Source organism: Tinamus guttatus, unplaced genomic scaffold (assembly GCF_059628265.1).
Source record: "Tinamus guttatus ecotype Peru unplaced genomic scaffold, ASM5962826v1 Tinamus_guttatus_pri_ptg000027l, whole genome shotgun sequence".
Lineage (NCBI taxonomy): Eukaryota > Metazoa > Chordata > Aves > Tinamiformes > Tinamidae > Tinamus > Tinamus guttatus.
This window is the reverse complement of record NW_028288561.1, coordinates 5758322-5772213: the sequence shown is the minus strand read 5'-3', so window position 1 is coordinate 5772213 and position 13892 is coordinate 5758322. Positions and strand designations below refer to the sequence as shown.

The following is a 13892-nucleotide window of genomic DNA, read 5'->3' as shown; positions in this document are numbered from 1 at the left end:
TGTCCCTGGCCGCACGTTCCCTGCGCCTTGCTCCAGTGACACTCTGGGAACGCGAGGGCATCTCCACTGACACCCTGTCTTCTCCAAGAAACCTGCCAACAGGCAGCTCTTGTTCTCGTGCTCAGGAGCTGGAATGGGCAGAGATGGGAATCCAGCCGGGAACTCCTTGCACTGCCTTCACCCTCCACCTCTCTCCCTTTTCCATGCTGGACCAGCAGAGCCACCACAAGCTCTAGTGCGACACAACCCTTCCTTTGCATTTCTCAGCTGCAGAAGAACAAAGTGCTGCCATTTTCCCACCATCTTTTTGCACCTTTTTCTGCACCCTCAACATCACTGGACTGCAGGAAAGAAGAGACACGCTCTGAGACTGTTCAGAGCCAACAGGACGTGGGGCCAGCGGGTGGGATGGACACTCCGAGTCCTCCCTTCCTGCTCCCAAGTGTTCATCCCCAGCTAGGACTCGCTGGAGTGAAGGGAAGAGGACTGGACAGCTAATTACTGCCACGGAGTGCCAACTGGCTGCCATCCCTGCCTGCTCACTAACAGAATTGTTTTCAGATAGTTCAGCATTTCTTTAATGCTTATCCCAGAGTTATCCAAGAAAAAAAAAAAAAAAAAAAAAAAGGCCAAGGAAAGAAAATGTTACTCTTATCTGCAATATAAAACCTCAGCTATTTAGCAGACTATTGAAGTCCTTTTCTTGTCTTTTGCTTTTCAAGTCGCTCACAACAAGATACCTGCCTAGCCCACAAAGACAATATTATAATGGTTACTAAGGTTTTTTTTTCTCTCTTTTTTTTAAATGCTACTTTTTTCATGCACTTGTGGAAAAAACTGTGCCATTAACGCCTTTACCACCACTACCTGGAAAAAAGAAGACCTTCAAAGTGTCAATAGTGGATGTAGTGCATTCTCCTTCCTTTATTCACTCTGCAGAATGGAAAGTGCTATTACTGCTGTTAGACCCATTTTCACTCTGCATGTAGTTTTTCTAGAAATCTATTGTCTTCACCCTTCACAATTTTTTATTGCGTTGCTCTTCTCCTAAATGTGCTATTCGTGTAGCTAATACATCAGGTAAGAGGAAGAAAAAAACTTTGAGCAAAGGTAAAGGCAGAAACTTTCTTCACCTGAGCCACCTCAGATCTGTCTCCTTGCTTCTTCTTCCTTTTAAAGCCATCAAACTTTGACCTGCTGACTCTAAAATGGACATATAAAGCAAAAAATCACATCTGCCTTTTCCAGGCTATTGTTCGGAGTTCACCGTATAAAATAGATATTAAAGGAGGCAAAACACTAGAAGGAGGTAACCGAAAAAACTCTGTTCATCACAAATTACATTTTTCATCACTGATATAGTGCTTTGCAGCTCTCAAAGATAAAAAAAAGTCAATTAGAATTACAATGAATGTAAAAATAAGCTTTTGTAATAAAAACCATAATTTAAAATGGGATAATGTATCTGAAAATGAAAAGAAGAATCTCTTAAATCAGACGTCCTTCAGCTGAAGTTAATTTCAGTCAATAGGATTTTCAACTGTTTAAATCATATTTTAGCACTGGGTTTATATGACAGCAGCAAGAAGTCTTACGTTTTATCACCTCTGTGACTCCTGGGGCAAACTTCTACTTGAACCCCTGTTCTCCTTGTGTATACCTGACATGTGGACCCCACATCAGAGCAAGAGCTGAGATGCTGAGATGCAGCAGCACATCGTGTGCTTCGCTCCATCGCGGTACCGCATCCATAACAAATCGAGCAGGTTCAAGAAGAGAGCGGCACTGGAGCTGCAGTCCTGGAATTAAGGTTGATCTTCCTGCTATCAGCCCTATGCCCCACCAAACCACCACCCATGAGGGAGCTTTGGCGGCAAACTGAGAGAAGGATCACCCGGCACCTTTGCGCTTTGAACAGTCCCATTGCGGCCTGACATGTCTAAGCAGTGTCACCTCCTGTGGTACTTACTGAGTAAGATAATGATGCAAATCAGGATGGCTATGATGGCACCCGTGCCCAGGCCGGCCGCAGCCACTGCCCCGATGGTGGTGCAGTCTCCGTTCTCGTCACAGGGGCACACCTTCACTTTAATCACGGATGTGTTGTACAGCGGGGGGTTTCCTGAGTCCGTCACGATGATGGGGACATCATACACGCCAGCTTCCAGGTACATGATTCGCAAACTCAGCTGGGCGTAATCACCTGGACAGAGACAGACAGACAGACAGGTGACAGATACCTGCTGGAGCCCCACGGCTGCACCTGCACCGTCCCTCCGTCTCACGGGGTGCACGAGCCCCACAGAACAGGCTGCCGATAACGCACCCCAGCTTCCCAATTCCCACATTTTGGCCAACAGTCAACCCATGCTTTTCAAAATAATGTGTTTTTACTGTCATGCTGATCCAGTTTGATCCCACTGGCATATCAGTAGTCAGCTGAACATATCTTAGACGTGACGGCAAGCAAATACAGAGGCATGGAAGCCCATCTCCTGCGAGGAGCTGCTCCATGCCCCATTCCTCCAAGCCTCCCAAGCCCGCACGTACAGGAGCAGAGGGGACCAAGCGTGTGACAGCACGAGCCTGGCAATGGGTGTGAGATGGAGCGGCTTTGCAGCAAGGCCAGCAGCTCCAGGACACTTCCAATCCTCTGCTGAAAACTACCAATAAGAGGACCAATTAGGGCCAATTGTGGTTGCATGCTGTGATATAAAAATCCTTCACATACTGGTAATCTTCACACTTACCTAGCCCTCCTGGTTCCCTGGTAAATTAAAAGGCTGCCTTTATGCAATTATGGTCAGCGAAATGAACATTGATCCTGATTGTGGCTTATGACAATTACACTGGAACATAAGGAAGACTGATAATAGCTTTTTTCCCCTTGGCCATTATGGATGATTTATAGTCTGTTCAGTCCTGATAACTGTTCATAATTATGAACTGCATTAAAAAAAGCCAAGTGCCAAGGCTCTTAGAGTTATACTGCAGGTCTGATACAAATCACTTCTGATTAACTATCTTGTCTATAATGTCAGCCATAATGTGCTTAAAAAATACCAATCAGATAAAAAAAGTCGGAAAGTTTGGAAGTTTGAAATTGCACGGGGTCACGTTAGCGAATCGGAGTCCAAATGTCCTCGGGATCACCTGCCCCATTTACCATTTAGCCGCGTTATGGTCCAGTTCTTCCTCACCGCAGATGGCACACTTGGCAGCTCGAAGACGAAGGGCCCGACGTTTGGATCGATGTCAGCATCCGCCGCAGTTATGTTGATGACATTCAGGTTTGGCTTTTCACAGATCTGCGCCTCCTTTGGCAGCAGCTCCGGAGCGTTGTCATTGATGTCGATTAGGTAGATCTGCAGAGTGCCGGTGCCGCTTGCCGGGGGGATACCTGCACGGGGAGGCAGCGATGAGCCACGATTGACGAGCATCAGTCAAGGAACAGCAGGAACGACAACGCCAGGTACCAGCCCCTGCCTCTCTGCCTTCTAATTTCAGAAAACCAGGATTGTCTCCCTCTCTCCTCAGACTTTATTAGAGGGACAAACTGCTCTTTTATAGTCCCGTGCTTTAGAGACCTTACTGAAACTTCCCAAATCTCATGATTCTTGTGTCTTCTGCGGAAAGCAGACGTTGAATTCTGCAGACTTGTAGCCTACAGCAATGTCTTTAGTCAAGCTCTAGAAATGCAAGGAGCTGAGCTACTACTGCCAAGTTTTGCTAAGTGCTGTTTTAAAGAGGAAAAATCATTCGCTGAAAAGAGGCATGGATGGCAAAAAAAGAATATAGTGAAACAGCATACAAGGGTCAGCATTTATTGTAGCACTTGCCAGCCAGTTTTCAGATTTGTGGGCTACTTTGTTGCTTCAAAGAAAGTCCAGCCTGTAGCCCCTCAACAGTCGCCCCTTGCATGGTGAAAGATCCTCATCTGAATCCTATGGCATGTGCTAACCACCATGAAACATGCTGGGCTGCTACTTAAGCTATGGCAGCAACAGCATGTCTCAATCTGCATTTCCTTTCTGTTGTCTAAAGAAGACTCAAAAACTCTGAAGCAACCCTGAAAATCCTTCTTTCATGTTTCCTATATAACTCCTCAGTCATTAACCTCATCCCTTGTTGGTCCATTGCCTGAAATGATCGTTGAAATAAGAGATTGAAAGAGCATTTCAAAAGCACAAGGAAGATATAACTGCTACATACACACTTAACTGCTGTATAGGTCATTACTTTTTTCCCACAAGATCTCAATATTTTCAAAGGCTCTGGAAAAATTGTATGTGTGAACTGGTACCTGGTAGGATCAGTCCCAGAGACGGAACTCCAGGAGCAAGGCAAAAACCAACAGGGTTTCATGTTCAGGTGTGAGCACAAGTTGTTCCCATTCGGCTTGAACAGAAGGAGATGCCAAACTCGGACCACTGCTCTGACAAACAGTGGCAGAAATGAAGTAAACTCATGGCTAACAAGCACGTCTTTTTTTTTGCTGTGTGCCTGCAGAATGAAAAGGGATCTCCCCAAAGGACACATATGAGGAGGGAGAAGGGAGTGGGTGACTCAAAGCAGGAGCAGAGGCACTGATGCAACCAGGTCTCCTATAGCATCGTGCCCCAGCCACGAGTCCCCACGGGGACTCTCCAAAGTCTTCTCTACCCTAACACTATGAAACCTGTTGAAATGTAATATACCTGAAATCCCAACTTCTCGGCGCAATTGGTTGAGCTCTGCTGAAGGTTTTAAACACCACATTCCTGTGGACAAAATGCGGTCCAAGACCCTCACTCTCCTCTGAAATCAGGCAAAAAGAAAAACTCTCTTGACTAGGATTCCCTTTTCTTTCCCCACTGCACTGCAGCCAAGTTTTTTCTTCTTATGTGAACATCTCTGCAATGCAGACCATGGAAAGAGAGAATGTCCAAAAGAGTGTTTAGCAGAATAGCTCTTTTATCATATCCTGAAAATAGCGAGAAGAATTTAAGGAAACAAAAATGTTGCTTCTTCTTCTTCTCTTCAAAAAAAAGAGACAAAAACACCCCTCAATCAAACAAAAAATGCAGCCCAGCATTGCTTTGATGAGTATGTGATAATGGAGAAGCTGGAAACTGGGATAAATGTGAAAGGGGTCTGTTAGAATGCACACGAAGCAATACCCTATTTAAAAGTCCATCTAGAGTGCTGAGGATACCCGCTAAAGTTTCATCTAGGCTAACGGCTACGATGTACCAATGATAGATGAATTTTTCAAAATAAGGCTTTTTTTCCAGGTCCTCACTTCCTGAGCCGCTGGATGACAGACGTGGAGGCAGGGATGCACTGCAGCATCAGCACCAAGGACAAAGAAAGGGGTGAACCCAAACTCGTGTTGCACTTGCACCCTGCACTGCACGGTGAGGAGCAGCCGGGTCCCACGAGGGAAGCTCAGGGTGGGTGACAGCAGGAGGCACAGGCCATGCCACCCCCTTGATTCTACCATTGCTGGCACAAAGAAAGACAGGAAATTTGCTCCTTGGTACTGTTACTTGGCATCAAAGCTCCCCTATGAGTTTGTCTTGCCCTTGCAAACGGGGACACAGTGATAGAGCCAGAGCCTGAAGGAAGAGGAAAGTAGTTTTCATTAGTGCTGTAGGCACCACTGTATCTACTTGCACATGCAGAGCACCCTTCAGCCGGAGGGATGACAGGGCTTGATGCAGAAACTGTCCTGAAAGCACCTATGAGCAATGAGGCGCCCAGAGCCACATTGTGGTGCTGCTGATGCACGGCTCCAGTTTGTGCACGGCTTCTGAGAGCACTGAGCGCCCTCAGGAAGAAGGTGAGGGTGGCAGAGGGGAAGGAAGGGGTTCCCCTTGCTCATGGAGTCTGCTGAGCCCCCCAGGGATTTTCCAGGAAATGACAGCGTGGCCACACCCAGGCCTGGATTGTAACAGTCATTGCCTCTTACTAACCAGAACTGGGAAGAGAAATCCAGGGTGGCATCAAGGAATTGCCTGCCCTTGAGCCCTAGGGTTCACAGGGCTGATTTGACTGAACGTGCTGTGTGATTTTAATGATTACAGAAGAGCAAGCCTTAACAGGGCATCTCAGCGAGAAGACCTGTACCGGCCCCGGTGACTTCAGTAATGAAGCGCATCAGCATCCGGATGCTCTGATGACAGCTGGATGTTTCAGAAATGGAAATGGACAGAGAGAGATTAGCTCTGATGACAGACAGACAGACGCCTCTCATGAAAGCTATAGTAGTTCATTGGATTGGTTTGTTTTAATATCCTCCTCCTTTCCCCAGTGATTATTCCTGATTTCCTGATAGGAGGCTTCCCGAATGCTCTGATCAGCACGTTTGGGTCGATTACCAGGACGGGTGTGATCACATCAGCACTCGAAGATCACCTCCCTATTTGCTACTTTTTTTAAGTTCAGCCTACACTGCTACACTGAACTCCCTAAATCGATTTTCCATTTGCCCTCCCTTTCCCTTAATAACACTCTTCGTATACTGTGCACATTTAATTTACTCCAGCAATTTCCCGTCCCCCTTTCACATTTTTGACCATAAAAAAACTGGGAAAAAGATAACTTATACTGACAACTCTGTCAGGGCATCATTTCTCTTAATGCATCACATTAGAGTCTTATTGAAGCATGAACAATGTGAAGCCTGGGCTCACCGTTGTCAGCCGCCAAGAATGTGGCCTCGTAGACATTATTCTTAATGTAGTCTGACTCTCGATCAAGGACAGCAGCAGTAGTGATCTGACCATTTGTGGCATTAATGTTCAGCCAGTTTGCAGGATCTGACAGCTTAGAGTATCTACAGAGAAAGGAAATAAATACATGGCAGTCTTTTCACTGACACATCCTTAATATTGTTTGAAATAAGGTTTTTCTAGACTCCTGACCGCATGATTCAAAGAACCTTTGGATAACTGGTTTTGTTGACAAACAAAATACTAATTGAGTAGCTGATTTTTGACCTTTACAATTATTCAATTTTCCCCTTTCCTTCCTTTTAAAGGGTTCTCTTCCCACTAAGTGCCACTAACACGCCGGCTTCCTGTTCCTGACAGTGGACACAGCCCGAGGCCTCTGCAGTGCAGGAGCAGCAGGGTCTGCACCGACTCTGCACTCCCATGCCTGAACTGGAGGACAATTTCACCCTCTCCCTCTCTTTTTACTATCCCTCCCTAATAAATACGGGTTCAGGAAATTCCACAGTGAAAGAACAGCAGTCTTTAGACACGTTAAACATCACTTTAAACCAAGCCGCCTCTTTTACATAGAATCGTGCATTTAGCAGCAATTGCCTTGGTGATACCATAAGGGGAGTTAAAGCATCGACCCAGAAGTGAGGCAGCTTTAGGGCTGCCCTCCTGCAAGGTTTTTATAAGCTCTTGAGTAGCAGGCGAGACACAGGCATGAAGAGGGGAGGTTTGAGGAGGCCGGCGGGCGGGCAGGTGCGTTAGTGAGTGGCTACAGCCGGTGCTGGACACTAGCCTGGCACGGTGGCCAGCAGCGAGCGCCAAGCGGCGACCTCAGCTACCAGCCAGGAGAGACGCCTTGGAGCCCAGAGATCTCACGAGATCTCCGCATCAGCAAAGCCCATGAGAGCAAAGAGAAGCATCTGGCAGGGCCATGGGATGGAGAACCTGGTGAGGCCATGGGATGGTGAAAGCTGTGGTGATTCTTGTCCCTGACTCTTCCTTGGCCACCGATCCTGTCTCCTGGGAGCACTGTTGCAGACGTCCTTAGCTGCTCACAGGCTTTTTCAAACCTTTTCATTATAGTTGTGTCAAAGCTCTAAATACCTGAAGTCACGCAGTGCCTCCCTGGCTCGAGACTGGTCAGCATCCTCAAGATGCAAGCACGGACCTCGGCACAGGTTTTGGCAGAGCCCAGCAGACCCTGCTCTGACCAGCACAGCAAACTGGAGAAAGTACAGTTAGTTTTGGGCAAATCTTTTCAAAATGTTAGCAAACACATTCGGTTTATCTTTCCTTCTTTTTTTTTTTTCCCCTTAGTTTTATTCTCTTCATTGCTCTTGATTGCAACCTCTCGGCTTCCTAATGTTTGAGCTGAGATGGACCCTTGTTAACTGTGATTAAGCTGGAAGCTAGTAAGAAGCCATGCTATAAAATGAGCAAACAAATGCTGTTTTTGTTTCATGGGTATCTCAGACTCTGATAGCTTTAGATATCACTAGCTTTAGTGATAGCTTTGCATCACTTCGTTTTTTTTTTTGATATGCAGAGAGGAGAAAATCAGGCTTTTGGTGAATATCTCTTTCCAGAAATGGGCTATTTGAAGCTGCAACTCAAAGCAAAACTGGAGCTGCGTGAATCTACATGGACAGGACAGCAGCAATAAAACTGCAAAAGTCCCTGCCGAAGGAAAGAATTACACTTCATGGAGCCAGATTATATGGGGTGTTTTCTTTCCTTTTTAATATTACTGCTGATCTTTCACCCTTTCACTGCTAAATGACCAGGGATCCAGCTTCAAAGCTGGCTTTGTGAATATGTCTGCAGCTAATGAAGATATTCGAGGTGTGACACTGGCGATGCCAAGCTGTGCCTTGCTGCGAGATGCTTCCACTTCCTTATCTTCTATTTGTAAAAAAATTCTATCTCATCAAAGACTATTTAGAGCGTCTCTGAAAGCTGTATGCAAGGACATAGCAGCTGGATCCTGTTCTCTGAGAGCTGCTTATCATTGATCTGTATGCTTAACCTTCAGTGCATCTTTTTTCCTAACTCAACAACGCCAACTGGGAAGAAGAAAACAAAATATTCTTTTGTGCAGCTCACAAAGGCTGCTCTGGGGCCTAACAACGCCCCACTGCTTCCTGCAAAGGCTGTCCCGATGAGGAGCAGACGAGAGAGAGCACGGCGCTTGTGTTTGGAAACCAAGTGCTGCTGGATTCAAAAAATGTGTGTCCTGGGAGCCCTAGGAAAAAGAGCAACTCAAGTAATTTGCTGCTTATATTTACAGATTCTCTTATGCAGGCACTGTGTGATGGCAGGAGCGGTGCGGCGGAGCCCGTCCTTCTCCCTGATGTTCATTCCTGCTTGCAGGTGGAGCCCTTCCTTCTCCCTGATGTTCATTCCTGCTTGCAGTCCAATCACCTCCCGATCAGAGGGAGCACCCGATCAAGCACAAGCTACTCCTTCCTCTGTAAGCAGCGTTAATGCAGGTGTCAGGGAAAATAAAGCTCCTTCAAAGGGTGGTATTTCACAAGGAAACTAAGCAAAACTGGCTTGTTAGTTAGGAGAGGCTCTCTCCTTAAATGCTGCCGTACCTGTCTAAGGACTACAAGAGCAGGCAGTGAATAAACAGTTATTTTCTAGAGCAGACAGCTCTGTGCCAGGTGAAGGACTTAAAACTCCTCCTGACATGACATGTCACAACTGATGTAAGTTTACGTGGCCTCGGCTGTGGTCACACAGTACCTGTGCTTGTTTGACCAAAATACTGCAGTCCTTAAACATTCGGGATAAAACGAACCTCTATGGACACAGAAATATCTGCATATTAGCAGAAAAGTAGGTGTCAAGGTGTTTCTGCACGGGGAGGCTTGTGAGTCACTGCTTGATGGGGGCTTCAAATGTGGCTTCAGCTCTTGCTTTGGCAGAGCTTCAGATGGGACAAAGCCCAGCAAGAGACAGAGGGGCTTGTCCTAGCACCGGCTCCTGGGCGGTCTCAGGCTGCTAAAACAGCCACTGAACTGTTACAAGACTAAAATGTGGGTGCTGAATCCTATCCACCAGGAAAGCAGATGTCAGGGACATCAGGTTTGGCAGTGGCTCCGACGGTACAGGGCAGAAGATCCCACAAACCTGGCTCGATGCTGGCCAGGATCGATCCGAGAGGCCCTGCACATGGCAATTTTTAACTACAGAGCATCCTACGAGCTGTTTAGCAGCTGTTTGTAAACAAGCGAGCCCTGCTCTTAGCAGGCCGACAGCTAATCTCACAGTGAGCTTTTTTTTAAAGCCAGGCTGAAGCTGGAGTTAAATCCTTTGGAAGCAACACCAGACATGATTAAAAGTCCCAGTCATTCCCCCTGGAAATATGTCCTCTAACCCTTTCTGTGCCTCCATTCCCACTCTGTAACACAGAAATGACAAAACTATCTTTTCATAATTCTCTGTGTGCTGTATTTATATAGTGCATAAACTACATAGGCAGAAGCATCCTTGACAAGGCACAGATGAAACCAGCAGCACAGGCCAGCCCTGATTTTGCTCTTTATCAGGGGGTACAGGCCTTGCTACTGACTGGTTTCATCTGAAAAAGAGAAGCCCCTGCCCTCTGCAAGGCAGGAAGAGGGGAGCCACGTTTGCAGAGGGCCCTGCAAGTGTGGGGCCAAGGATGCAAATATCTGCCAAGCATTTTAGTGCTATCATATCAGACAGCTTACAAATTGCATTTCAGCTGCTTTGCTCCCCAGACTTTGGCAGCTGAAATCCCCCTCTTGATCGTACAGGACTTCACTTGGCTGCCTGGTCTCCCACCTTACTGCTTGCTGCATGAAGCGATCAGGATCCACAGCCGAAAACGTTGTCAGGACCGTCCCTGTAGGCACCCCTTCCTCCAGCCTGATTAACTTGTGGTTCGTTGGGAAATACGGTGCTTCGTTGACATCCATAACCGAAATGGTGACTCCTGCGGTAGACTGGAAAGACATCTGGATTCCGCTTGCCAGTGGAGCCTGGTTTGATACCATCACTGTCAGCATGAAAGCTCTGTTCATCTCATAATCGACTGCCTAAAACAAACAAACAGGCAAGGATAGATCCACACAGAGAATAAATTCCACCTGCTGGGTGAAAGCTGAAGATTTAGAAGGCAGATGATATCATTGTCTCATTTCTTTTTGAACCTTGTTCTCCTGAAGGCACAAATTCCAACCAGTTTCATTTTAATCAACAGTGCCACTGTGGAGTCACACTTCTGGAAATCTAGCTAGGATTCGGCCCTCCACTATTTGGGAGGTTAGAAAACAAAAACACAAAATAAAATTGCAAACATTAGGGAGCATGTTCTGTTCCAGTGTTAAGTGCAAAAAGCAAAAAGCAAATGCCTGTGTTTGTTAGCTTAGCATTCAATGAACAGATCCACCATGGGCTGCTACAAATGCAACAGACAGAGCCTGTTCAGAGGAACTGGACAAGTACTTAACACTATTATTAACATTTAGAGCCGCTGACTAAGTAACTGGGTCAGTCTGTGCGGACTCCTGAGCTTGAAGTGTCCTTCATTTTTCCTCTTAAGGAAGATTACAAGCAAAGGTTGAGCTGCAGGGAGCAGCGCTTGGTTCTGCTAATCAGGTGGCCCTTCAGGTGGCACTTCCAGCCCTCTCGCTCGGTGCGGGATGTCTTAGGGCTGCCTGCACACTCCTGCAGGCAGGTTTTGCTGCTGGGTGCCCATGGATTTCTCCTTAGAAGCTAGAAAAGTGAAGAGCCTTAGCTGGCACAACCCACTGAACAGCAGTGTAATAATATCCACTAAACCATCCCACTAATTATTACAAGGGAAGTCGCTAATCGTCTGGCGGGGAGGCTTGAGTTATGCAGGATCACACCTCTCCTTGTTCAAAAACTCTTTGCTGTAAATTATGAATTTAGAAGCATAACCACTCTCCCTGATACCTTCTCCAGCGCTGAATCTGCAAGGCAGACACTCACTGGTGTAAAACGCCACAGTTACGTAGACTTCAGCAGCGCGATACTGATTTACACCAGCTGAAGATCTGGCTCCCATGTTCTGTTTAAAAACAGTATTGTCAGGAGAGATATCAAATCATAGGAGGCTATAAGAGACAAACAAATTTCAGGGGCAAAAGGTAAAACAGTGGAATCTCTGTTCGATTGAAGTGCAAATGTTCCTAGCGCTAAATGGTTTCCTGACAGGCAAGGCTAACATTTAATAAATAAAAGGAAGCATAAAGATTCCCAGTACACCCACCAGCACTGACTAAACCGCATTCAAAAAGATGCATGGTAAAAGTTCTCATTTAAATACTATTCAAGGCCTTGAGACAATTTGACTAATGCATTTCCTGAATTTCTTTCTTGTCCCTCTAATTCATATTCATTCATCCGTCATTTTTTCCATGCTGGCCCATTTGCTAGCACTGTGCACAGACAGCCAGGACTGCATTCGAAGCACAGGGGTGGGGACAGGAGACCAGTCTCACCCAGACCCATTTCACACATTTCTGCCAGGAGAGTTGACATTTCTGCTCCCTGGAGCTGCCTCCTTCCAAGGAGACCACAGCGGAGGGTAAAGGTGCAGGGAGAACACAATGTTCCCAGCTCTTCACCCTGTGCCACCACTTCCCATCCCCAGTCATGTCACTGGAAACGCTGCGCGTCGATTAGGTGACAGCAGGAGCAAAAGCTCACGGAGCCGTTACATTTAGGAGGAGGAGGTGCTGGCTTGCCAGCTATTTTTTTATTTCATGTTCAAGAAGCACGTGCATTTGTACAGGTTGTGCCCAGAAGAACCTGCCACAGGAGACGCCTGTTCCAGCCATAAACTGGAGCACAAGACAGGTGGGCAGTGGGAGGTTAATGTTGCTGCGGTCCGACTGCTGGGGTTGCCTCTGCTAATTAATTCCAGGTTAGTTCAGGAATCTATAGGCTGCTGTAACGCAGCTTTTGATTCTGCCTATTATAACTTGCACAGCAATCAGGTCACGTCTGCCACACAGTGCCTGGACCTGCTATTGAGGCAGCTTGGAGATGAGGTCCCCCAACGTGAGTTTTGCTCCGACCAAATGGGGAGCATCTTGCAGCTATCCTGGCTTGGCTGTCAATGTCTGAGCTGACCTTAATGGCCCTGAAACATCCCCTGATCCTCAAGTGCTGAACGTCCTCCTCCATCACCAGCTTCTCCTACCCAGAGGCAGCAGACGAAGCAGAGGGCTTGTCATGTGTCCGTCTTTTCTCAAGGTGCTTCTAACTAAAGGGAACAAATTTGCCTTACATTACCGTAGAGGTAAATAATAACAGAAGCTTTTGGAAGCATCTCCATAATAAATTCACAGCTCTGATCCATGCAGAGTTTATAATAACATTTATAATAACATTTTAAAATAACATTTTACTCAGCCAACTGCCAAGCGGCAGCCACTGCTGCTTGCGGAGACAGCGCCCGACTCCGCTCTGCGGAGTGGGAAGGGATTCCCTCCCCTTGACCAGCCTTTCTTTGAAGACTGGGGTCTTGCACTGTTATGGAAATGGTTTGGAAAACATATGAACAGAAAAAGGAAATGTTACATTTGGATGATCAGACTGGAGCAGCAATTGTGGTTTTGCTGAGAGCAGCTGCTAAACTGCTGCTATGGGCATCATCTGCTTACCAAAGGGCTGCTTGGTTTGGAAGTATTTCTGGTCCTTTCATCTGCTGACAGAGTAGGAGGATTCTTGACAAACGTCCCTTTACGTACTGTCTCTGGCTTGCTGTAGGCCCTGATGTGAACCCTATTCCTTGCAGGAGTCTCATATGACTTAGCTTCAAAGAGCCACACGAAATCCATCACGTAGGCGCTGTGCATAAAAGGTTCATTACTTAACTTGATTCGTTATATATGTTCTCAATCAGTATTAGGGATCAAATAGGGAGAGACTGCTTGCACACTGCAAAGACTGAGCTCTGAATGGCCACCCAGTTTGGTTTGCATACATTCCCCCAACCTTTAAGCATAATCACTTATTAAGTGAGAACAAAATATTTCAAAGAAGAGGGTGGAATCCTAAGAGTGTTCCCTTCTTCACCATGAAAATTTAATCACAAGCAATTTTGTTCATTCTCCTTGCTGAAAATCTACCAGAAAGCCTCCCGGCTTGATAAGGGTAAGAAATTCTGGGCACCCAGGAGGATCA

The 13892-nt window shown here is 46.5% G+C and overlaps 1 protein-coding gene across 1 annotated transcript in view; it reads right to left on the bottom strand.

Moving 5' to 3' along the window:
* Positions 1–13892, bottom strand: part of CDH4 (cadherin 4) — a 376921-nt gene that overhangs the window by 4685 nt on the left and 358344 nt on the right. Inside the window, exons 10-13 of the mRNA XM_088528878.1 lie at positions 10518–10771; positions 6675–6817; positions 3167–3400; positions 1970–2203 (exon numbers count right to left, since the gene is read on the bottom strand). Of these exons, the coding sequence (XP_088385004.1) occupies positions 1970–2203; positions 3167–3400; positions 6675–6817; positions 10518–10771 (865 nt within the window). The remainder of the gene's footprint in view (positions 1–1969; positions 2204–3166; positions 3401–6674; positions 6818–10517; positions 10772–13892) is intronic.